This window comes from Nanorana parkeri, unplaced genomic scaffold, assembly GCF_000935625.1.
Source record: "Nanorana parkeri isolate BGI_ZX_2015 unplaced genomic scaffold, ASM93562v1 scaffold2, whole genome shotgun sequence".
NCBI lineage: Eukaryota > Metazoa > Chordata > Amphibia > Anura > Dicroglossidae > Nanorana > Nanorana parkeri.
The window spans coordinates 5,247,623-5,271,826 of record NW_017306270.1 but is presented as its reverse complement, the minus strand read 5'-3'; the positions used below and the strand labels follow the sequence as shown (position 1 = coordinate 5,271,826).

General features: G+C 44.2%; 1 protein-coding gene across 1 annotated transcript; it reads right to left on the bottom strand.

Annotated features, from left to right (window-relative positions):
- Window positions 1-820: 820 nt before the first annotated feature.
- Window positions 821-23,366, bottom strand: MKI67 (marker of proliferation Ki-67). Its single transcript, XM_018557814.1, has 20 exons — window positions 23,312-23,366; window positions 19,790-19,898; window positions 19,385-19,466; window positions 18,203-18,318; window positions 16,730-16,796; window positions 16,613-16,643; window positions 15,696-16,529; window positions 14,503-14,744; window positions 12,889-14,407; window positions 12,231-12,340; window positions 11,980-12,151; window positions 10,441-10,569; window positions 9,217-9,914; window positions 8,134-8,176; window positions 6,943-7,023; window positions 6,572-6,715; window positions 3,252-5,594; window positions 2,016-2,132; window positions 963-1,919; window positions 821-876 (listed from the first exon to the last, which is right to left on the bottom strand). The coding sequence occupies exons 2-20, from the start codon at window positions 19,879-19,881 to the stop codon at window positions 821-823; spliced, it is 7,833 nt and encodes a 2,610-aa protein (XP_018413316.1). The 5' UTR covers window positions 19,882-19,898; window positions 23,312-23,366.
- Between the last annotated feature and the right edge of the window lie 838 nt (window positions 23,367-24,204).

Sequence of the window (24,204 nt, the reverse complement as noted above, 5' to 3'; positions counted from 1 at the left end):
AAAAAAAAAAAAAAAAAAAAAAAAAAGAATACATCTTTTAAAAAGGTTGGGGGGGGAATAATTTGGCTTCAGCCTGACACTATTTTCGGTTTAAAGATTCCATTTCAGTAGTGCATCCCTATAAAGAAGCACAGCAGAAGTCAGGATAAGTGGGTCAAGGGGTGAGGTATAGGACCACTGCCTCACCATGAAATTGGAAAAGTGACATATTACGTGGTGCCTAATTCTAACCTGTGCAGAAATCAAGGTGCAGCCTTGGCTTAGGATCCAATGGACCCTTCTACAGGAATTAATATAAAAGACTGAAAAGGGTACTTCAAGGCAGCATGTGGTCCATACATATCAGAAGCATTTAGGCCAGGTAATTTTTTCACACAGTTATTAAAGCACTGCTGTGAGAAATGCTAATATGCAATAAATCACAGTAGACAAATTATCAACGTCAGATGAGTGAACTATGGCCTGGCTGCTTTTGGTCACTGCACCATGGTTTAAAAGTAGTCCCCTACCTAGATACGCATTTTGTAGAATAAAATTTTCCTTACCAGTTTTCCTTCTTTTTGCTGGGGAATTGACCATTTGTTCTACCAAAGACTCTTCAGTGTGTTCGCCTTTTACTGCTTTTGTATTCCTCGCATTTCTTTTTCCACGAGCAGTAGGAACATTTTCTGCATCTGCTTGGTTAGCCGTGGCATTATCACTGCTAGGTGTTTCAGTAGTAGCATTTCTCCTCTTTACACCTTTCGCCGGTTTTCTGGACACACCTTCTGCTTCAATGTTGCTCTCTTTAGCCAAAAGGTCTTTTTTCTGGTTTTTTGATTTAGCTGGAGATTGGCTTTTGCTCGCTGCAAGTGCAATGCTGGCTGCCGTACCTCTCTTTCCTCTTGATGTTGACACTTCAACTGCTGCCACTTCATTGTTCTCGCTATCTAAGGGCTTGCTAGATGCTGCTGCTTTCCTACCTCGAGTTTTCTGTAAAGCTTGTTTGGCTGGAGACCGTGCAGTCACATCTGGGGAAGACTGTACATCTGAACTTTTGTCCTCTAAGTGTTCCTGAGGAATTGCGGGCCGCCTTCCTCGCCTGCCTTTGCTGACAAAAACATCTGCAGCGTTGGATGAGGTATCGCCTTCGGAAATAGCTGGAGGTTCAGATTTGTCGTCAGAATTTTCTCTACGTGGTCTTTTAGCAGGGATGGCCTCTGACATGTCAGCTTTCGTTCTACCTTTAGACCTGCTACCACGGGTAGAAGCTTCAATAGTGGTTTCTTCTACTTTCGCTGTGCTTTTTGCATTTACATCAGTGGTCAGCAGAGGGTGCCATTGTACAGATTTTGAATGCCTTTCGATAACACTGGGCTCACCTGAATCTTTGCTCCTTGCAGTCTTCTTGCCCTTTATTTCAGCAGGTTGAGGTTGTTCACCGTCAGGTAAGCCCCTCTTACCTCGTGTGGCTCTTGATGTTTCGGTTGCTGTAGGTTCAGTTTGCACCTGAGAAGTCTTGTTTGTACTCTCTTGATTTTTTCTTCTTCCTCGTTGTTTTGATACTGGAGCACTAGTTCTAGATTCCTGTTCTTGCTCCTCTACAGACACATCACTAGTGTCTATTGTTGGGGATCTGCCCTTTGTTGGAGTTCTTTTTGGACTTAAATCTGTAGTTGCAGCAACTTCTGAAGTGCTGATTTCTGCAGAGTTGTCCTTTTGAGCATTTCTGCTCGGCCTACCACGTACTTTCTTAACAGGAGGTTCAGGCTGTATATCTTTCTGATACTTGGCAGATCCTTTAACAGATTTAGCTGCTGGACTGTTGGCCTGGTCAGGAACATCGACAGTCTTTGATGTTTCGTCTAAGTTCTTGGACTTCGACTGGCCTCTGCGTCTTGACTCCAACTTAGGCTCTTCTGGTTTGGGACCAGCAATATCTAAAGTGAGGGGGGAGAAGACACGTTACAGCACTGGCAACAAATCTGATAAACCTCACCTACATCTGCCATGAAAAGCCTGCATTAAAAACACACCTGCCAATTGTTCTTCATTCCTACGTCGTCCACCTCTTCTCGCAATAGGTTTACCAGCGGGCGAAGTTTTCACACTTAATTCTGCCTTTTGTGAATCTTCCAAATTGGACTGAGGTTCTGTACAATAGAGGGGGGGGAAGCATAAATAGCTTTAACAAGCTGCAAGAACTGGACAGAACAAGGCATCAGTTCAACTAATGATCTTCAAACATAATATATTGAACAATGCAGCAATTCCTTTACTTTTGTGTAAACCCAAGAAAAATGTGTGTGTATATATATGTATATATATATATATATATATATACACATACATATATATATATATATATATATATAATGTAATTTAATTTAATTGGGTGGCCAACAATCTTGAGATGCATCTGCAGATATACCACAGTATTAATGACCTCATTTAAAAGAGACTGTTGCTGAAACAATTAAAAAAAGGAGCACTATGAGGATGAGTGAAAATCACTCATCCTCATAGCTTGAGCCGACGTGCAACAAACTGTCACACGTCAGCTCGATAGATCAGAAAGTGATTGAACACATACCGTCACTCGCTCACCTCCCTGCAGAGAGCCGTCAGTCACGGCTCCCTGCAGGCTCTGCCTCTAGATAGGCAGAGTCCGCTGTCACTCACGCAGCTGGGTGGATCTCGACAGTAATGTCAGGATCCGTCCCGCCTCGCGATATATACTTGGCTTTGGGTCACGGGAGGACACCAGAATATGTCCTCCCGTGACCCTCGAACTTAATAATCGGCTAACTAATCGATGTTGAAAATAATCGTTAGCTGCAGCTCTAATCGTTAGTTTGTGAATGAATGAGAAGCCTCTGAAAAAAATAAAAAAAAAATCCTGCTAGACTCAGTGGTACGAGCTCATGCCCTGTGTCACTACTAGGTCTTGTAGTGAGGTAGGGACCCTGGAAACAAGTGTTGGATTCTGCAAATTTTTGAGGTGGCAGTTTCTCTTCACTACTGTAGACATCCACAGCACTGGGAGTGAAGTAGGAGAGTATAAAATTCTATGCAGGGCATACTTTATTTTACATTTTAGCATTAGAGTTGCTTTAACCACCGAAAAACCAGGTTCTGTTTCCAGAAATTAAAGACTAGAACTGTTACTTTTGCAGGTTTTCCTTCAAATTCTTTAAAGAAGCTTAAGGTGAAAAGAAAATGCTTACTTTCTGTAGACCTGGCAGGCCTTCCTCTAGGTCTAGGTGATGTACCCTCCACAGAAACTGGTAGAGATTCTTTGGATGCTTCTCTGTTTTGGAGTCTTCCACCGCGTGCAGGCGACGTTACCTCGCTGTCTGAAACAGGTTTTTCAGGTAGGTCTGCAGTTTTAGGTCTTCCTCTGCGTGTAGGAGAGGTTACCTCACCCACAGCTGGAAGAGGCTCTTTAGGAATATCTGTAGTTTTAGGTCTTCCTCTGCGTGTAGGTAACCTTACATCACTTGCTGCTGGAATAGGTACTTTAGGTACCTCCACAATTTTCGATCTTCCTTTGCGTGTAGGAGAGGTTACCCCAGCGGCAGCTGGAAGAGGCTCTTTAGGAATATCTGTAGTTTTAGGTCTTCCTCTGCGTGTAGGAGAGGTTACCTCACCCACAGCTGGAAGAGGCTCTTTAGGAATATCTGTAGTTTTAGGTCTTCCTCTGCGTGTAGGAGAGGTTACATCACCTTCTGTTGGAAGAGGCTCTTTAGGAATATCTGCAGTTTTAGGTCTTCCTCTGCGTGCAGGAGAGGTTACATCAACAGTTTCCTCTGGAACAGGCTCTTGAATCACTGCTGCAGCTTTAGGTCTTCCTCTGCGTGTAGATATTGGGTCTCTACTTGAAGCAGGAACAGGCTCTTCAGGTAGATCAGTTTTTGCTTTAGTTCTTCCTCTACGTGTCAATTTCTCGGGAACATCTGCAGCGATTTTTGCTCTTCCTCTGCGAGTCGTAGGTGCTTCTTCAGTTACCGCCACGGGCTCTTTGGCCAATTCTACAGAGGCTTTAGGCCTTCCTTTACGTGGAGATGTAACTTCAGAGGCTGGTTCCTTAGAAGCATCTGCAGTGCTTTTAGAATGCCCTTCGTGTGTCTGCAGGGTCTCCTTGTCAACAGATGATTGTGTGCTTTTAGTCGTTCTAGTGTGTGCTGGGGAGGTCACAGCAGACGTAACTGGAACAGAGTCTTTAGGTACTTCTACAGGGTCTTTAGATCTTCCTCTACGAGTCTGTAAAGTTACTGCAGCAACAGAAACAGATGATTCCTTGGAAACATCTTCTGTCCTCTGCGGTCTCCCTCTGGTATTCTTAACTTTTCCATCTGTAGCTGGGTCCAGTTCCTTGGCCACCATTTCTGTAATAGCGTGTCTTCCCCTGCGTTTTGGTGAAACAATTTCATTAGCAAATGGCAGAGATTCTTTTGCGGCTTCTATAGACCTTCCCCTTCGTGATGGTGAAACTACTTTGGTTTCAGAAACTATAAGCGATTCCTTCAGTTCTTCAGAAGTGCTCAGCAGGTTGCCATTACGAGATGGAGAAGCCACCCCAGCATCAGTTTTATCAGATTCTTCCGCAGCGGTACTTGGTCTTCCCCTACGTGCAGGCGAAGTAATCTTTCCAGAAGAAGCTTGAGGAGAATCCTTTTGGTTTCTTGTAGTTGTGCTAGTTCTTCCTTTACGTGTAGGTGAAGTACACGTCTCATTTGGAACTGACTCACTGGGGGTCTCAACTGTGCTAGCTCTCCCCCTATGATTAGGTGAAATTATCTTATCAGAAGAATCTGTAAGAGGCTCTTTTACTACTTCTGAAGATTTCCTAGGTCTACCTCTACGTGAAGGTGAAGTAATCTCCACAGCAGAAGCTAGATCTTCTGCTACTGCTGCAGTATTGCTAGGCCTTCCCCTGCGTGTAGGCGATGTCATCTCCTGAGAAGCTGGATGAGATTCTTCTGTTGCTTTCAAAGTTGTGCTAAGTCTTCCTTCACGTGCAGGCGACGTTACCACCTCAGTAGCAGCATGAAGGCTCTCTTTTGTTACCACTGCACTAGCTCTTCCCCTCCGGGAAGGTGATGTCACTTCAGTAACAGAGTCGTTGGGAGTTGCAGCAGTACTTCTGGGCGTTCCTCTACGTGAAGGTGAAATTGCCTCCTCAGAAACAGATTCAGTTTGTACTTGTGAAATACTTCCCTCATTTGCCTGTAAAGTTGCCTTGTCAGCTATAGGAGATAGAACAGTGCTTCTGGGTCTTCCTCTACGTGAAGGAGAGGTCACATCAACATTAGAAACTTGAGACTCCTTTGGTACTTCAGGGGTGCTTCTGGGCCTTCCTCTACGTGAAGGTGAAATTGCATCCTCAGAAACAGATTCTGTTTGTACTTGTGAAATGCCTCCCTCATTTGCCTGTAAAGTTGCCTTGTCAGCTATAGGAGATAGAACAGTGCTTCTGGGTCTTCCTCTACGTGAAGGAGAGGTCACATCAACATTAGAATCTTGAGACTCCTTTGGTACTTCAGGGGTGCTTCTAGGTCTTCCTCTTTGAGAAGGTGAGGTCACTTCAGGCATTTCAGCAGATTTAGGCATTTCTGTAAAATTAAATTTTAGATTTTCAGCCCCATATGTGCAAAAAAACCCAAACCATTAGAAATCTGACCATTAGCATTTTATTCAGAAATGGGAATGAGGAACAAAATGGCACCCTGTGATTTTGAAAGGACCAATCCATGCTAGTTTCTAGACAAATGGCAAAAATACAGTAGGGCAAGTCAATTTGCATGGATCTGGTAGGAGGCTGTAAAAGTTGAGGGTTAAGCTGGCAATGATTGGCTCAAATTACAGTAATTTCTCATTCTCTGCTGACCTTTAAGTGTATGGTCAGCTTAACGCTAAAGGGTACACATAGTGGTTATGTACATCTTATGGCCAGGACTAAAAGTATTTCTTGTAGCCAGGTAAAAACTAAAGAAACTCCAGGATTCTTTCAAATTAATCCTTGCAGTGGGGCTACCCAGTGCTCATTTTGGTCCAGGGACAAAAATAAAGAATATACTCCCCTGATCCACAGTCCCACTTGGCTACTAGACCAACCCCTACAGACTCCTCTTTCCTGGTCCAAGGCCCCCAGGATATCATTACATAATACAAGTCCGTTAGTCGTGAGGATGCCGATGGACCTACCTCAGCTGGAGCACAGGGGGAGAGAGGTGAGCAGTCACTACCACATGGCCAAGGAGTAGAGGAGTATATCTATTTTCACCCCATACCAAAACAAACACATAATCCTTCTAGTTCAGGGGTAGCCCCACTGCAAGGGTCAATTAAAAAAACAAAAACTATAGTTCTTTAAATATGGAATAATTTGCTTTCTGCTTGTACCAGTAGGAGCAGCCTTATGCTTTTTACATTTAGCAAGATCTTATTCTGCTGCTTTGCTTAAAGGAAACTTTTAATGGGCTTTACAGCACAATGACTGGTTAACACTTTAATTGGGTAATCTGTTGAAATGGAAAAAATAGAGGGAGAGAGAAAAATAAATTTCATTCAGTATATAAAATGTTCTCACCAGATGCAGGTAGAGCAGGAATATTCTTGGATGGTCGGCCTTTCTTCTTATAGGCAGATTTAATAACCTCGCTGATACTCTGCCCACCAGATTCCTGTGCAATCTCAAACTCTGCTACTGCCATTGTTTTCTGTACTTCATTCACTGTTTGAAAACATCAAAATTAGTAGAAGATAAAAAACCCCACAAGACTGAGAAAACAGTCAAACACAATCTTGTAAATGCCTAAGCATTTGGAATTATTGTAAGGCAAGAGGAGAGATCAACTAGCCGACATTCGGATGTGCAAAACCTGAATAAAAAATGTCAGGCTTAAACGCATAGAATCATCCTAAAGAAAAGCAAATTAATACATTTGCCAGAAGCTATACCTGTAGTAGCAGTTTCAGCTGGAAGGGACAGTCGCTTGGATTGTCTTCCTCTCTTCGCAGGGGTATTAGAACTTGCAAGAGCTAGGTAACAAAAACAAACAAAAAAACTTTATAGGGTGAAAAAGAGCAAGTTGCAATTACCTTTAGAGTGGGTTCACATTGCTGAGCTGTAGTAATGCGTGCCAGTACATCATGCAAAATCATGGGTTTGTGCTATCCATTCTTAATGACACCCCAATGCACCCTGCCAACAGACATGTGTTGCAGTGCACTACAACACAATGCAGTGAGCTGTCACAAAGCAGTACACACCATTTCTGGTGCATTTGACAGCCCATTCAAATAGGCTGCCTTGGTGTAACGGAGATGTGAACCCACTCTCAAAATGACAGTGCTTCTAAAGGCCGCTCCCCTCATCTATACTCTCCTTACCAGCACTCCCCTGCCACCAATCAGGAAGCCAGGCTGCCTAGCAGTAAGTGAAGACAGCTTACTAGCCAATCAGGCACCAGGGTGGCACGTCAGGACCCACCGCCCGTCTTCCTGGATTGTCAGAAAGCCAGGATGCCTCGCAGTGTCGTGAGGGAAGTGACGACTGTTCTTTTGATAGAACACCGGTTTCCTAATAATCCAAGCCCACGGATGACTGTATTAGTGAGTTAGTGAGTACCGAAAACAAAAATATACAAAATCGGGACTCGTACTTGATACCGAAAAAATTGTATCCGTGCAGCCCTACTTAATTGTGTTTAAAAAAAAAAGAAAAAACCGCAGTGAACCACACTTTAAAGAAGCCACTCCTTCCTTTAACCAGAGATTACTTGGCACTCTCTAAACACATCAAAGGGTCCAAGCGACATACAAAAAGTTAAGTCACACATGGCTTATTAGCTGAGGCACACCTAAAATCACCTCTGAAGCCAATAGTTTAGGAACACTGCTATAGTGTAAAATTATCTGAAGCCAATATTGGATAATAAAGAGTGTGAATTGAATGTGTTTAGGACCAGAAAGTACAGAAAACCAGCACTGGGGGTGATCCATTCAAAGCTGACCAACTCAAAAGGTTAAAATAAACAAAACAAAAAAAAAGCCATGGACCATAGCACATTATTCGAACCAGGCCAACAGTCAAGCAGCACTCAAATCATTGTACGTAAATCCGACAAGCCATAAACAAAGTATACTTACGTCTTAAAGCTTCACTGGCATTTTTGAAATCTGCAGCCAAAGCCTGCAAACAAAAGAAATGGTTATTTGAAGCTCTACCGGCTAGAACAGTGCATTACAAAGTCTAAAAAGACAAGAGCCAAACATTTACACGGCCAGTTGACCAAGATAACCATAAAGTATATCACGTTTACTAGTTCCCATAACATCTGGCTGGAAGCTGAAGTCTAGGGAGGAAGGTCTCCATGTCAATGTTTGTCCATTTGAGTGCTCACTCCGTTGGATTTAGTATTTATTAGGGATGCACCGATACCGGTATCGATACTGATTTTTTTTTCGGTACTTGCCGATACCGAAAGACCCATTCAGAAAGCCAGGTGGCGTGTAATGACTAGCCCCCCTGGCTTCCTGATTATCAGGGAAGCCGTCCCCATGCTTCTCGTCACTAGGCGACGAGAAAGCATGGAGCTGGCTCTCTGGCCAATCAGGAAGCCGGGCGCCGTGTAATGACATGACACCTGACTTGCTGATTGGCCGGTTCCATTCTCCCTCGTCATGAGGTGACTAGGGAGCATGAAGCCGGCTTCTCGGCCAATCAGGAAGCCAGGCAGAGCGTCATTACACGCTGCCCGGCTTCCTGATTGGACAGGAAGCCGGCTCCATGCTCCCTTGTCATGAGGGAGCATGGAGCCAGCTTCCTGGCAATTCAGGAAGACGGGCAGCATGTAATGACTCGCTGCCCGGCTTCCTGATACCGGAAGTACCGGGCTAGGCATCGAAGCATTTGGGCGAGTACGAGTGCTCGCCCAAATACTCAGCATCTATACTAATATCGGAATTGGTGCATCCCTAGTATTTATTATAAATCCAAGTTGAATAAACCCCTCAAAAGGGTCTTTGCAAGAAAGCAGACTTGGGGAAAATGTGGCCTCCCCACAAGGGTCCACAAAAGATGCAAGAAACTAGTTTTACCGAGGTGTCAGCACACCTAACTATATTGACAGTAGTAAGCATTAAAAAGTAGCATCTACTGATCCTCCCGTCTCTGAACCTACAAAGAATTCTGTAAAACGGACAAGTTTCCTTCTAGCATTTAACAATTACCTGTTGAGCTGCAGATTTCTTTGGAGGAGTTTTCACTAGGTTCTTTATGCCAAATATCTCCTCTATTGGACGGGTATTTTCAGCTGACTCGGTGTTTGTAGTAGGTGTACTCATCAAGTGACTTATGTCAATATCCTCCGCCGGTTGCCCTCTCACTTTGGGTGTCGTCATTAAGCGCTTTATTCCAACCATGTCTTCCACCGCCTCTCCTCTCACCTTTGGTGTCCGCATTATGCGCCTGACACCGGTGTAAACTTCCACAGGTTCTCCTTTTTGTCTTGGCGTCTTCATAATACGTGTTATTCCCATCTTGTCTTCCACAGGTACTCCCTTCTGCCTGGGAGTCTTCATGAGTTGTGCAATGCTAAGCACCTCAAGGTTAGCGGATCGACGAGTGTATGATTGTGTGGATTCGGGTTGTTTTGGCGTCTTCAACAACTTCCGTAGTGCATGTGGATCGGTAACAGGTTTTCCCTTTTGTTTTGGTGTTCTCATGATGCGCTTCACCCCTGTAAGCCCGACTGATTTTCGGTTGTTCTTACTAAACTTTGAGGCTTCTAGCTCAGCATTTTCGGACACTGTAACTTTACTTAATTCTGGTGACACTGGAACTTCAAGGAGTCTAGAAACAGCATCTCTGGCAAATTGCTTTCGCTGGGTTGTAGCAGGACTGTTTAATGGTGAAACCACCATTTCACCTGGAAACAAAATTAAAACTATTAGCAAAGCCTACCAGCATTTAAATGTTAAAGAGACACTGACCTTGCTCATCAGGTTAAGCATGCAGCATTGTCCCTAGAGGACAGAAATGTTTTAGGACTACAGAACATCTCCTTCCTGTACACTGTTAGGATAAAGTGTTCTGTAGTTGACAATGAAAACAGTCAGGTGGCAGAGAGAACAGAATGTTATCGGTTCACAGGTTTTCTGGCAGGACCAAACAGTTGTATTTTTAAATTTGACATAAAATCCTTTCAATGGCATATTTAACAAAACAAAAACAAAAATAGTAATTAGGGTTTAGATTCACTTCAAGTTCAATATTGTAAGTGAAAAAAATGCAAGGACTAGAATCAAAGAAATCATGACAAAGTAGATCAATGTGCTTTGTTAAAATAGGTGCAAGCCAAATGATAAGGAAATAGAGCTGCACCTGTATCAGTCAGATCAGTAAAAAGGAAACCGATTGGCCACAGACCCCACTATGCCAGTCCTAACACTCACCTGCTTCCTCTGGTGTTTGCATCACAGACATTTCAGTGGTTGACTTTGGTGTGCCTGCTTTAGACCCATCAAATCTGTTGCTTTTGCGCTGTTTTGCACTCTCAGGTGTGCTGAATAACTCTGCCATGCCTAAAATAGAAAACAAATCCTGTTATAGCCAGCATTACAAATCAATGGAATTAAATATCCTAATTACAGTATGAATCTGCATCCAGGAACACACAAGAGCACACACACCAATGGGACCTTTTTTTTTTTTAGTCTGCTCCTCCCTTGCTTGGACTAATGTAAAAATAAAAGTGAGAAGCTGGCTGGGTGCATGTCCTATATTAAAGGAGAACTATGAGGCGAGTGAAAAATCACTCAGCCTTATAATCTGATCCGACCTGCGACAATTAAACTGTCACAGGTTGGGGAGTGAACACATACCGTCGCTCGCTCACTTCTCGATCTATCGCTGCAGAGAGCCGTGACTGTCACTCATGGCTCCCTGCAAGGATTCCCCCCATATCCTGTCCGTGATACCGACAGTGATGTCGGTATCCGTCCTGGCTGCGGCGTCTCAGTATACCGCGAGCTGTTGCTCGCGATACACTGAGCTTTGGGTCACGGGAGGACGATAGTTTGTGTCCTCCCGTTACCTTGGGAGAACTATGGGGAAAAGCCCTAACCCCATAGCTCTCCTTTAAACATAAGACAACTTATCACAGGGACCGTGCACCCGCAGAAATCAGTGTATGGTGTTAACTTTTAAACGGTCAATATGAAAAAATTAAAGCAGACAATGCTGATGCTAGAAATTTGTATTTGAGTGCACTCAATGTGCTATATAGACTGAGTAAAGGTCGGTGTTAGAGCTACAATGAATGGTACCATCATACAACAAGCAGTGAAGACTAAGGTTTGTCACCAGCAACGGTCAATTACAAATAGAAGTATTTAGTGTTATCATAAAAAATGGTGCCCCGGGTGAACCCTATTAAGGCAACAGGGGCTGCTGACGTAACGAAGGTCTGCCTGAGGCCCTGAAACGTCACATTTTCTTATTATGCGACAGCAATAAATACTTCTTGTAATTGACCTGGTGTGCTAGTGACAAATCTTAGTCTTTATTGCTAGTGACATGCAAAACTGACACTTTCACAAACACAAGGACAGAAAGACAAACAGCAAAAGCAGGGTTCTCAGACTCGCAGCACCCTTGGATAAAAAAGGTATTAACTAGGGATGCACCGATACCAGTATCGAGTATCAATATTCCCAGCTAATCAGAAAGCTGAGCGCCGTGTCATTACACGGCGCCCGGCTTCCTGATTGGCCGGGAAGCCGGCTCCATGCTCTCTCGTCATAAGTGTGACGTGCTGCCCAGCTTCCTGATACCGGAAGCATCGGGCTAGGCATCAGCACCTAGTATCGGTGCATCCCTAGTATTAACTGTAGAAGAGGTCACAAGACTCATTTCAATTTTTACATTAGCCACCTGAGGCCAATAGCACTGTTGTCCAAGCAAATTTCGAAATACAGATGCAAGTTACTTACCAGTAAAGCTTTCATTGTGAGGTGGGTTCAGTTTTACAGCCTCATTTCTGACCACCTTTGGTACGTATCCGGTCAAGTTCAATGTTCTTGTGTAAGCTCTTCCAACAATAATAGTTGCAGGAGAATCTGCATGGCCTGTGCTGGATACATCCTTTGCCCTTTTTGCTGGAGTCTAAAAACACACAAAAGGAGAAGTGTGAATACACAAAAACAAACCCCAAATCATAAAATTAAAAAAGGCAAACAAGTACCTTTGGTTTAAGTTTCTTCTTAGTAGCCACTGCCTTCCGAACAGGTTTATCGATTTTCTTCTGAGATTTTGCAACACCGATTTTGACCACATCCGCCCATGATTTAGCCACTGCAAAGCAACAAGAAGCACGGTAGCTCTTCATGCCATTTAAAGACAACAGGAAATATTTGGTGAACATGCATTTTAAAGCATTTGCATTTAAAAAAAGGATTGTGGGTGGGCAAACTATGTCTGCCAACAATAAAAGTGGATTACCAATATGGCTGCACTGCCTAACAGGGCCATGCAAGTCTCAGGAGGGGTAGACTAAATTAAAAATCCTGACAGGTAAAAGAGCCCATTTTAAAAAGGAACATTTGTTTCTCAGCAAGTGTGTTTTTCAACTGCATTTAGCTGTGTCTTGAGTTTCGCTTTAAAAACCTCTGGTACAAACAAAATATTACTACCCAGAACCATGTAACCCAAGTGGTCTGAGACCTCACCCCTGTCAAATCACATTGTTCCAAAAAACTATAATCCTAGTAGTGTAGGGGTTTTTGAGCAGGCGCTTCGTTCAAAGCTTTTAAAAATCTATCACAACGCTACTCAATATTTTAAGGCTCAATAGACTTTTAAATAATCGAAATCAAGATACAATATACAGAAAAAACACTTACCAAGCAAGTTGGCTTCTGAGGCGCCACTGCGCCTTCTGGCACGAATAACCTCAAAGGCATCAAATTTTCGACTTCTTCGGGCTGGTGTTTTCTTTGATGTCAAGGACTTTCGAGTATGCTTTGGAGTGTGTGATGCAAGAACTTTAGAAACATTCTCTACCACCTGGGGTGGTGTAGCCACACGAGAAACAGAGAATCGCCCCTTGGTATATGGTGTAGCAGGAGAACGATTTGCTGGAGATATTGAGACGGATGACTTCTTGGCAGATGCTGGAGATCTTGTGAGTTTAACAGGGGCTGGAGTACTGGGTGATTTTGCAACTGGAGACTTAACTGGAGACCGCTTGGCTGGGGTGGACAATTTAGCAGGAGACTTCTTAGCCGGAGTCGTGGATGGTGATCTTCCTGGCGACCTCTTGCCTGGGGTGGACAAGTTGGCAGGAGACTTCTTAGCCGGGGATGTGGATGGAGGTCTTCCTGGTGACCTCTTGCCTGGTGTGGACAATTTAGGAGACTTCTTAGCTGGAGACCTTCCTGGCGACCTCTTGCCTGGGGTGGACAACTTGGCAGGAGACTTCTTAGCCGGAGTTGTGGATGGAGGTCTTCCTGGCGACCTCTTGCCTGGTGTGGACAACTTGGCAGGAGACTTCTTAGCCGGGGTTGTGGATGGAGGTCTTCCTGGTGACCTCTTGCCTGGTGTGGACAATTTAGGAGACTTCTTAGCTGGAGACCTTCCTGGCGACCTCTTGCCTGGGGTGGACAACTTGGCAGGAGACTTCTTGCCCGGAGATGTGGATGGAGATCTTCCTGGCGACCTCTTGCCTGGGGTGGACAACTTGGCAGGAGACTTCTTAGCCGGAGATGTGGATGGAGATCTTCCTGGGGACCTTTTGCCTGTGGTGGAAAATTTAGCAGCAGACTTCTTAGCCGGAGATGTGGATGGAGATCTTCCTGGGGACCTTTTGCCTGGGGTGGACAATTTGGAAAGTGTAGTGGCTTCAGATTTTATCAGGGACTTCTTCACTGGAATGGGAGATCTGGAAGGAGATCTCTTACCTGGTGTTGTGGATGGGGTTATTAAAAATTTCCTGACAGGAGTGGGAGGCAAGGATTTTACAGGCGACTTCTTGGCAGAAACTGGCACATTTGAGAAAGAGCGCTTGGCAGAAGTTGCGGGCTCAGGTTTCACTGGTGTCCTTTTGACAGGAGTCTTGGATGGAGAAATGACAGGTGACTTTATGGACGGAGAGGTTCTAAGTGGAGTAAGGGACAAAGTCTTGGATGGAGATTTGTTTGGCGATTGTTTAACAGGCGTTCTAGCAACAGAGAGTGGAGATTTACTTGGTGACTTTTTATTCACAGCTGAAGATCTTTTTGGAGAGGACACCGAGATATTTGCCGGGACTGCCTCAGTCACGACAATCTGTGCTCCTTTTGAAGATGAAGCTCTCCTGGTTGGTGTTATGAATGTGACTAAGGGAGAGCTTACATCCTGCATAGCAGATCGTTCAAGAACTTCCTACAATTTACAAAAAAAATAAAAAATAATGAACATAACAAGAAGTCCTAAAGTCATTAAAAGTTTAAATACTGTTAATATATGCTTGTCTTTACCTTTATCATAGTCTGCCGTAAACCAAAACTCTTCCTCATAACAGCACGTGGAGAGTGAAGCGATAAACTTCGTCTAGCAGGAGTCGCCCCCTTCTTAAGGGGAGAATTTGGAGGAAGCCTTTTATCAAAAAGCTCCGGGCTCAGATGTCCACCAAAAGAGACTCTCTTCCTTTTAAGGGGTGGCTCAGTCAGTCCAAGATCATCACTACGTCGTTTCTTTGGAGACTTTCTTGTTGCAAGTCCTTAGGAATAAGAAACATTGAAATTTGGAGTAAAACCATTCACAAAGTAACATTCAAATTAAAAAGTCTGATTTCTAATTATGTGCAACATGTGAGATGCAATGACTAGTTTAATCCCTTGCAAAGCCACTGAAAAGAATATACTTCTCTAAATAGTTCTTAAATACACTTTTCATAAGAGCAACAATATGGGGGACATCTGCCACTGCTTGCCACCTAAAAGGCAGATAATCTGGCTATGTATGCGTTCAATATACAAGTAAAAAAACTTGGAAAATACATCTGCCAGTAATTTATCGAATCTAAAGCATTCACTTTAAAGTCACTGCAGAGGACAAAGGTGCGTCTGGAGCGAAGAGCATACAAAAAGCACCACAGGCTGGTGACCCAAGGAGTATCCGATTGCCTTATGTGTGTGCCGCGCATGTATTGTGTGCCGTGCATTTATTGCGTGTTCTATGTGTGTATTAGGTGTTGTATTGTGTGTACCGTGCGTGGAGTCAGTGGTGCAGCAACTGGGGAGGGAGGAAACAGTTTGGCTATGTCAAGCACAAAGATTTGGGGGTGGTCAATGGCCAGGCAACCAATACAAATAAGCCTGTGAAGCCAGTGACACTGGCTTCACTAGCCCCTTGCATCAATACAGGATACTGTAGTGATGTAGGGGCCACTTGATTAGAGCGCAGCATGAACAGAGAATCAGATACTCCCAAAAGTGTCAGTTTCAGAGGATTCTTCAGCTGGCAATTTCTCTTCACTAAACCAGAGATTGGCAACGGGAGAGGTAAACATCTAAGTTCTATGAATGGCCACTTTATTTTTGGTGTTAGCATGTTGCTAAACAAGAGCCAAATTTCTTACGCTAGAAAGTATTTTTTTTACAGGAAACAGCAGCTTATTTGTCCTAAAATCCAGCAATTTCAAAAACATGAAAACATTGCAAGACATTACCTTGAGCTCGTTCATTTACTTTTTCTTCTGTTCCAACAGGCTTAGCTGGTGTTCCCTTAGTCTGATCTTTAGATCCGCTTCGTCTGCCCTTAGGAGATTGAACTGGCAGAGGAGAATTTTCTTGGTTCTCTATACCAGTTGGGTGAGGAGCGGACTGGCCCCTGCTTGTCCGACGGCTAGAACCAGCAGGTGAGGGCACATTCTCAGCACTTCTAGATCTCCTGGGAGATTCCTTCTCCAGGGAAACTGAAGCCTCTTGTTCTTGAGACACTTGTTGGTCGGACCTTCTCCGTGGAGTCTGGACATGGTCCTGTGCAGCCTCTTCATCTGTTGAGCTGCTCTGTGCAGAATTTGAAATGACAGGACTATTGACTCCCACTGCACTGCCTTGCTTCTGTTTGGTGAAAGAATTTCTGGGCCCTCTTGAGGGGCTTTTTGACTGTTCCCTGACGCTGTAAGCAGAGACTGATCTAGGTTCCACCTTTAGATCTTTGCTTTGAATTGTTGCGCTGTCACTTGACTGACTTCTTTTAGAGTCTCGCCTGGAAGTGGCAGGAGACTGAGAAACTGCTTCGGCCTGAAAATTCCTCTTCACGTTCACATTTTTTGGAGAGCTGCTACTTTCCTTTACTGGGGTCTGACCATTTTCTTTCTTTGTAGACTCGACTTTGCTTTTGAGCATTTTATAGAGTTCACCGAAAGGAGACTGGTCTTTCTTTGACTCTGATGAAGTGGTCTGCAGCGAGCGACGAGTATGAGTTGTTCTAATAACATTTCCTTCAGATTTTCTCTGGACTTTACTGGTCGTTATACTTTCTATCCGCACCGTTTCATCTGTGTAAATACAAAGACATTATTAGTAAAAGGTTTCAGTGCTTGACAACCTAATAAAGTTACACTTAAAGACAAAATCTTACTTGTGTCCTCAGACTGGTTACTGGCAAATAACTGGAAGGAGAAAAAAGAAAAGGAAATGTAGAATTATATATACACACACACACACACGCGCAGGTTTGCCAAGAAAAAAAATGTACCTTAAAATTTTCAGAATCAAGCCCTGCAGATCGCCGCCTTCCTTGTTGTACCTGAGGGCTCTCAAATCTGCAAATACAAATTGAGAACTTAAATGGCTTTCCTGTCATTAAAGATTCATGGTTTGCAAGTTTTCAAATTGAGACTATGAAAGCATGTGCTACTACACCATTCTGATCTTTTGCACTAGTGAGGTGCCCAATTTATAATCTAATACCTGCCATTAAAAGGTTACACAACATAGAGACCTGAAGAAAACTATGCAAGATAATTTAAATAGGAGTATGTAAACCCAAAACGTTTCTGAAGGGGTGAAGTGTTAGCACCTCTGCCAGGTTTCTATTGCTGAGCGCTCACTTTAGGAGATGCATTCTATTAGTCTTGTTCACCATTGTCACTGGATCAGAAAGTAATGTGAAATCCAAAATTTGGATTTGTCAACAGAACTGGAGGTGAAGGTTAAAGTGTATGCATCTGCCAAACTCCTGCCAGTTTACTTTTTGCTGTCTGTGTGCCATTGAGGAAATTTTCTTTCACTTCTGGTGCCTTTAAATGCAACAGGAAGTTAAAGTTAGAGGAAATTTCCAAAAATGAGTGCAGCTTCCTGTTGACAGCCAGAACAGGTGTGCCCATTAGAAGATGTCCCCTTACATCTTGTTAGATGACCGCTGTAAACATTTGGATCTCTCCTCTTTTTAGGCTAGGTTCACACCTGCACGACACCCGGGATCGCACGGTCCTGCACAATGAGGGCAGCAATTGCTGTGCGGCCCCATTTCAATGGGGTGCCATCCGCGCGTAAATCGCAGAAAAAAAAAGGGTACATTCACTTTTTTTGCGATACATGACGCTTGGCTGTCTTAGCGTGATCGTGTTTGGAAGCACGGGCAGAATTGCGGCAGGAAACCGTGCGATACGCCTGATGTGTGCCATTTGAAAATAATGGCACCCACCTTGGTGACTTTCGGCTGCGCTGCAATTGTGCACGATTGCCGCGCGGTGAGGTGTCGCCTAGGTGTGAACCTAGCCTTAGGGTGAATCTCCTCAATGAGGACAGACAGGCGGGAACGAGTGCTAAGCCCAGGACCTGAAGCAATCAGTTCTTGGGCTTCTGAAGCTTCTACAGCTTACTCCATGGCAGGCACCACAATAATATACACATGATAGCAATGAGAAAATGTAAAAAACAATTCTCAAGTTTAAAAACTTTTCTAACCACCGCATACAGTCCACCATCATATCATCTGCAATGAGGGCACATTTGAATCCCTCTTAAAGTTATGTTTAAAATATTTTCATTTGTTAAATCTGCCAAATTTACTCTGCAATGGGAACATTTAAAAACCCGAGAAACAAAAAAAAAAAAACATGCTTTCCCACAGTAATACGCCCCCAGTCTCCTTGTCCATAGCACTCACATTTTCTTATTGAAAAAAAAAAAGTCTAGATTTCTGCAAGAAAAAGAAAGAACTTACCTAAAAGAGCGATCAATAATGGTGATGATATCTCCATGTTTGAGGCGTACAGTCTGTTTAAGAGCATTCCCATTCAACTGAGCTGGGTTCACTGAACTTAAATTGGTGACCAACACCTAAAACAGGAAAATCCTTATGAGTATACAGGCACATTATACGAGTAATGCGGCATATTTTACTACAGGTCTTTGGGCAAGTTCTTCAAACACTTCAAAGAGCACCATCAATATAAAATGTGTTACATAAAACCTTTTCTTAGGAATTCTTATTACTGTCACTAGAATTCCAGTAAACTTGAAGGGTGGTGTGAGTGGAACATCTAGGTGCTGACAACTGATTATACAAGTCTCTTTAGCAACAGGTGTATTTAACCCCTTCGTGACTGACGTACAGTGTACGTCGCCAGCATCGGGGCTCAGCTGCGGCGGCTCAGTATACCGCGAGCAGCAGCTCGCGGTATACTGTGGCGTCTCAGTATACCGCAAGCTACAGCTCGCGGTATCTTTAATAGTGAAGAAAAAAAAAAAACATTTAAAAAAGGAGAACTATGAGGTGAGCGATATACACTCATCCTCATTGTTAGAGCGGGTGTGTGACAATGAAACTGTCGCACTCCAGCTCTATTGATCGGGAAGTCAGCGAACACATACTGTTCCAAATCATACACTTCCAATCATCTCCCTGCAGAGGAGCGGTAACTATTAGGCACCGCTCCCCACAGGGATTCCCCCCTCCCCTCTGCAATCCACCAGCGCTGACTGGAGAAACAGATGGGGAGAGGGCGGGCACATCTGGCTCTGCCTCTAGATAGGCAGAGCCTGCTGTCAATCAGCCAACTGGGTGGATATCAACAGCATTATCGGGATCCGCCCCGGCTGTGGCGCGCTCTCAGTATATAGCAGGCTGTAGCCCACTATATACTGAGCTTTGGGTTGTAATGTTAGTATATGTCCTCCCCTGAGCCTAAAGAGAACTATGGTATAAAAAGGTTACCCTGTAGTTCTATTTTAAACCTCATGAGTGTAATTAAACCTGGCAAGCTGCAACCTGACATTGGTGGATAATTGTCACTCATTTTTGGTAAACAAAATATTTGTGGGCTTCTATATACTCCAAGCTTGATTTTTATAAGCAAACACCAATAAAAAAATATATAGATATCAGCAAAAGCATAATATTTACCTCTCCATTTTCCTTGACTTCAACTTTACAATGCTCTTTGGAGACATGTGGCAGCTGAATGCGAATGTCACATTCTGATTTCCTGTGTCAAGAAAAAAAAAAACACCACTATTAATGTTTCGTACTTATCCAAATTTTACCAAACAAGTGTGTATCCCCAATTCAGGTCAGAATTTTTACAAAATATTAGCAATCATGCAATCCTGGCACGCCTAGCCAAATTTGATTAAGTGAGGCATCCATGACAGATTTGTAGGCCAAGAAAATTAGATGCTGGGGTGTACTCCAGCCTTGTTACTAGTAATGGCAGAGATGAAAGTAGGAAAGGAGTGTTGGGGTTCCTGTAAGTTATCATTACACCTGAATAGTTATAACATTCAAATAATAAAAGATGAATTTCCTTACCTTCCAAACAAGCATGTAGCTGCAGTCAGTGGAAAATGGGTTCCATCAGCACCACTTCTTTTAATCACAATAATTTTACCACGGCAAGGCATCTTTAAAATATTCTTACCTACAGAACAAAAAATAAAGTGTCAATGTAGGCATGATATCACAGCCTTTAGGTTACCTGATCAATGTCTCACAAAGTAATGCTTCAGCATGTGCCACAAATTACACTGGCAGATGCCAAGGATCATCACGATGTCTGAATATCTATGTGGCACAAGGTACTCCACTGGCCAAAGTTAAAGGAACACTAAGCTCAGGAGTTAAATCTTAAAAAAGAACTCAAGCACCTTAACTGTTAACAAAAATGTATCTTATTTGCGCATGTCAGCACCAATTCAGAGATGAGTTGAGGATCTACAGCCGAGTGATACACAAATAAGATACACTTTTGTTAATAGTTAAAGTATTTGAATATATTTTTAAGATGTAACTCCTGAGTTTAGTGTCACTTCAAATTAGTATACTCGACCATCAGGAAAATTACAAGCAATGCCAGACTGACAGTACATGAAATCGTGTTGTTCCTTTGCTACAAATGCAATAGAAAAAAAAGGAGTCATATGGAGTTCATTAGATTTTAAACTTTATAGAATATATAAACAATCTACTAAAGTATGTAAAGTTTGTCAGCTAGAGAAACCAAACACCGCCCTCAGGAACAGAAACAAGCTGCAGGCTTTGACAAGGAGCTGTGGCAGACCGAGCACATGGCCATGTAACGCATGTGACTGATAAGGCCCTATCCAGCCCAGCAAGTGCTGACTGTTTATTCAGCTTCACCTGAAGTCATACAATATGGTGTCAGGATACCGAACAAAACTGAAAGCATGGCCCCAACATTCTAGAATAGAAGTCTGCCAGTGAAATCTGCCAGCAATGCACCTACAACATGAACCTATACAATAGATCTGAATATTTTATCTTTGAACCGCTTATTCAGCCCTCTTCTGACAATTGGTCTCCACGCTGTCCATGGTGTTGAAGACATGAAACAAAATCAGTAAAAGGCAGTTGAAAATATTCAACTATACCTCTTCTCAAACCTTCTAGTTCCTAAAAAGCTGATGGAACGGATGCCAAGTTCAACAAAGTACTGAACGTTTCACAAGTACGAGTACAATGAGTACAGTTACACTTTAACTGGACAATCTTTTACACAAATCAACGACTATATGTCTAATATCACCATTCATTAGCGCAGACATGACCTCAAGACCATCATCAGTTTTGTAATTAGACCTAGAAGTATATCCAGCAGGTACACACCCACCTCTTACACTGAGCTCAATGTACAGTCTAGCAATCAGAACTATCACGATGCCAAACTGACATTACATGAAATAGTGTGGCATCAACACAAACTTTCTCATATGCACATTACAAAGTATTTATACAGCGCTTTACATGGAGCACATTCACATCAGTCCCTGCCCTCAGGGCACATTCACACCACATCAATCACCAGACCAGATTGTTTCCAAACCCAAAATGCATCCTAATGTATCCCTATGCTATGTCTGTCATCTGTTCACACCAGCACAGTCCGTACCAGACCAGACAAATACTGCATGTCTCATTTTGTCTGGAATGCACTGGAACTGTGGACAGGTTCACACCATTTTCCTTGCAGATAGTGTCCTGACCAGGATTCAAACCAAGGACCTCAGTACACGGCAAAAGTACTAACCACTGTGGTTTGCTTGGGTCAGGGTTCTCCGCTTGTCACCAGCTAGCAGAACCTTGGCAGAATGGACCCATACTAGGCACAAAAGCAATTGGCATGTACTTACCAACCAGCCAATGCATATGGCGTTAACCTTGCCTCGAATGAACTCAAGACTTTCAGCAGCTTCGATACCTCCCACTAAACACATACGTGGCAGCATACAGTGGGCAAAATATATTTATCGTTTGCGTGCAGGGAGAGGGCTCATTTGCGCGCCCTCAGCAATGTGACCGAGCCGTCACAGGTCTAAAAGTAATGGTTGGGAAACCCATAAAGGAGAATGTTACACTATTGTTGCTGGACACCTACTACAAGCAATGCACACCTATGTGGTGTCCCCATGCAGGCCAGGAGAAATTATTTTGGCTGTTTTTCGGTGGTGGTCATGGCAAGAAATATACAGCTACATTTAAAAAAACCAATGTGGGGGTTATCACAAATGGGGCTGACAGAATCTGGAGCAGTTGCCCATGGTGACGAATCAGCTTCACACTTACTAAACTAAAGAGAGAAGCGGATTGGTCACCATGAGCCACTGCTCCAGTTGCGATACATTCCCCTCTCTTTATAACTATTTTGAAACATTTTTCCTTTACTAATTAAAAAAAAAAAATCAGACCACCATGGACTTCTGGCATGAAGGGGGTTAAAAACCCTGATGTGTCAAGCACACACATCTGTCAGACTAAGCAATACAAGAACTGCGCTGCAACAATAAGACAGAATAGATCAATAAATATAACTAATAACTTATGTAAACATCCAGCAAATAATTATAAATAAAGCCTAAAGTTGTACATCCTAGCCCCGACCTGAAGACAGATTCCCCGCTACACAGCAGCCTATTACAGATTCCCTGCTGACAAGCATGCACTGCACGCAGATCAGAGATTGGCATAAGCTTGTTAGTCGGTCCATATACCCAGACAGATGTACACAGAGCCACGTGGGACAAGGGGGGGGCACCATGCTCCCATCAACATGTGAATAGCCCGCTCCCCCCATGCTTAGACAACATAACAGATGTTTTTACAACATCAGCAAAAAGTAACCAGAGACAAGAAAAAAAAAAGGAGACAACACAGGGCTGCTAGCTGCAGCCATCACCTTCCCTGACATGCAGCACCTGGCAGCCACCCGCACAGGCCTTCACTGCAAACAGATGTGCCCAGCATGGCCACCAAACCCTACCTGTGCCAGTCAATGTAAATGCAGACCTGTAGGCACGCAAGTAGACCCCCCCCACCCCAAATTAGGCACTGTTGTAACCCTGAGCAACCAAACTCTGTACAGACAGGGCCCATTATAAGGCAACGTGGTGTCCGTGACAACCACGCATGCAGGCCCCCGATAAAGGTAATGTACCCCCGGCAACCAAGCCTGCTAACAGGCCCCTTATACTCAATGTGTCCCCCAACAACCAAACCTGCAGGCAGGTCCCCATAAAGCAATCTCGTGACTGTTGACAACCAAACCTGCAAGTAACCAGAGCCCTTATAAGGCAATGTTGTAACACCTGACAACCAAAACTGTAGGTAGACAGGCCACCCATATGGCCACAAGGTTTCCCTTGGCAACCAACCCATCAAGAGCGTTACAACAGCGGGCTCCCTCCTGCCCTAATCCCAGCCGTGCGTCCGTCGCCAGCCCGCCAAGAGCTCCGAGATGACACTTCTGGAAATTGGCGGGCCGGCCTCCTGCGCCACTCGCCGTGCAGCTCGAGTATGAGAAGGGAAGCAGGCACTAACCTGAGTACGAAGAAGGAACCAAAGGCGGAGCGCTCTCACTCCATGAATCCGTACAGACCCCGGGCGCACACACGCTCACTGGTCGCCGAGTTAGCCGCTATCCGTTACTGGCAACTGGGCGCCACGGCGTAGTCAGCAGTGCGCAGGTGCAAAACGCCGTAAGCGGTATCACTCCGCCGCTTTACTTACCGGCCAATGTCGCAGCTACAGGGCGGATCGGCGACGGCGACACGTTCCCCCCCGCGCGTTAAGTCCCGTCGCTACGGACGTCCTGCCGCCTATCGGTGCCGCCACAACGAAGCGAGAAGGGCTCCGGGCGAACTATTTCCTTCGGCGCAGGGATACGGCGAATATGCATGAAGTTTTAAAAAGTGTTCGAAAAGCAGCGCGAAGAGGTCCTATTGGAGGCGTGGCGTCACGTGAGGGCGGCCGCGGCCAATGAGAAAGGAGGTGGGCGGATACGGGGAGGGGACAAAATAGTGCGCAGTTTCCCCAAACAAAGGCGGCGAGAGAGAAGAGACGTGTTTTAACTATGGCGGCAACGCAGAGCTAATAGGTGCCGACAAACGACTTCTCCTCTCACACTGCCATGTGAATTATGACTCGACCATCCTCCAAACAAGCACAGTCCCAATGAATCGTACCTGCGAGGGAACACGAATCCCAGAACAGAACCTGATCACAAAGCTAGTGCCCGGTGATCCTGCCTGCCAGGAAGGGTTCTGATCAGGCATTTCCTAAAACGTGCTTCCGCTGATGGAGAATACACAGCTATGACATTGCACCCTATACCACTGCTGGCTCTCGCTCAGCCCACTGGCCCATGCGCTAAAACCCAGCGTGTTAAAGTGCTGGTTAGTGTGACTGAGTCCCTAGACCAGGGGCAGCCAAAC

Coding starts and splice junctions, on each gene's coding strand:
- MKI67 (XM_018557814.1), bottom strand. CDS start 19,881: ATGCCTTGCCGTGGTAAAATTATTGTGATTAAAAGAAGTGGTGCTGAT. Junction 6,716..6,942: donor AGCTGAAACTGCTACTACAG/GTATAGCTTCTG, acceptor GTTTTCAAACAG/TGAATGAAGTACAGAAAACA. Junction 1,920..2,015: donor GAATGAAGAACAATTGGCAG/GTGTGTTTTTAA, acceptor CCCTCACTTTAG/ATATTGCTGGTCCCAAACCA.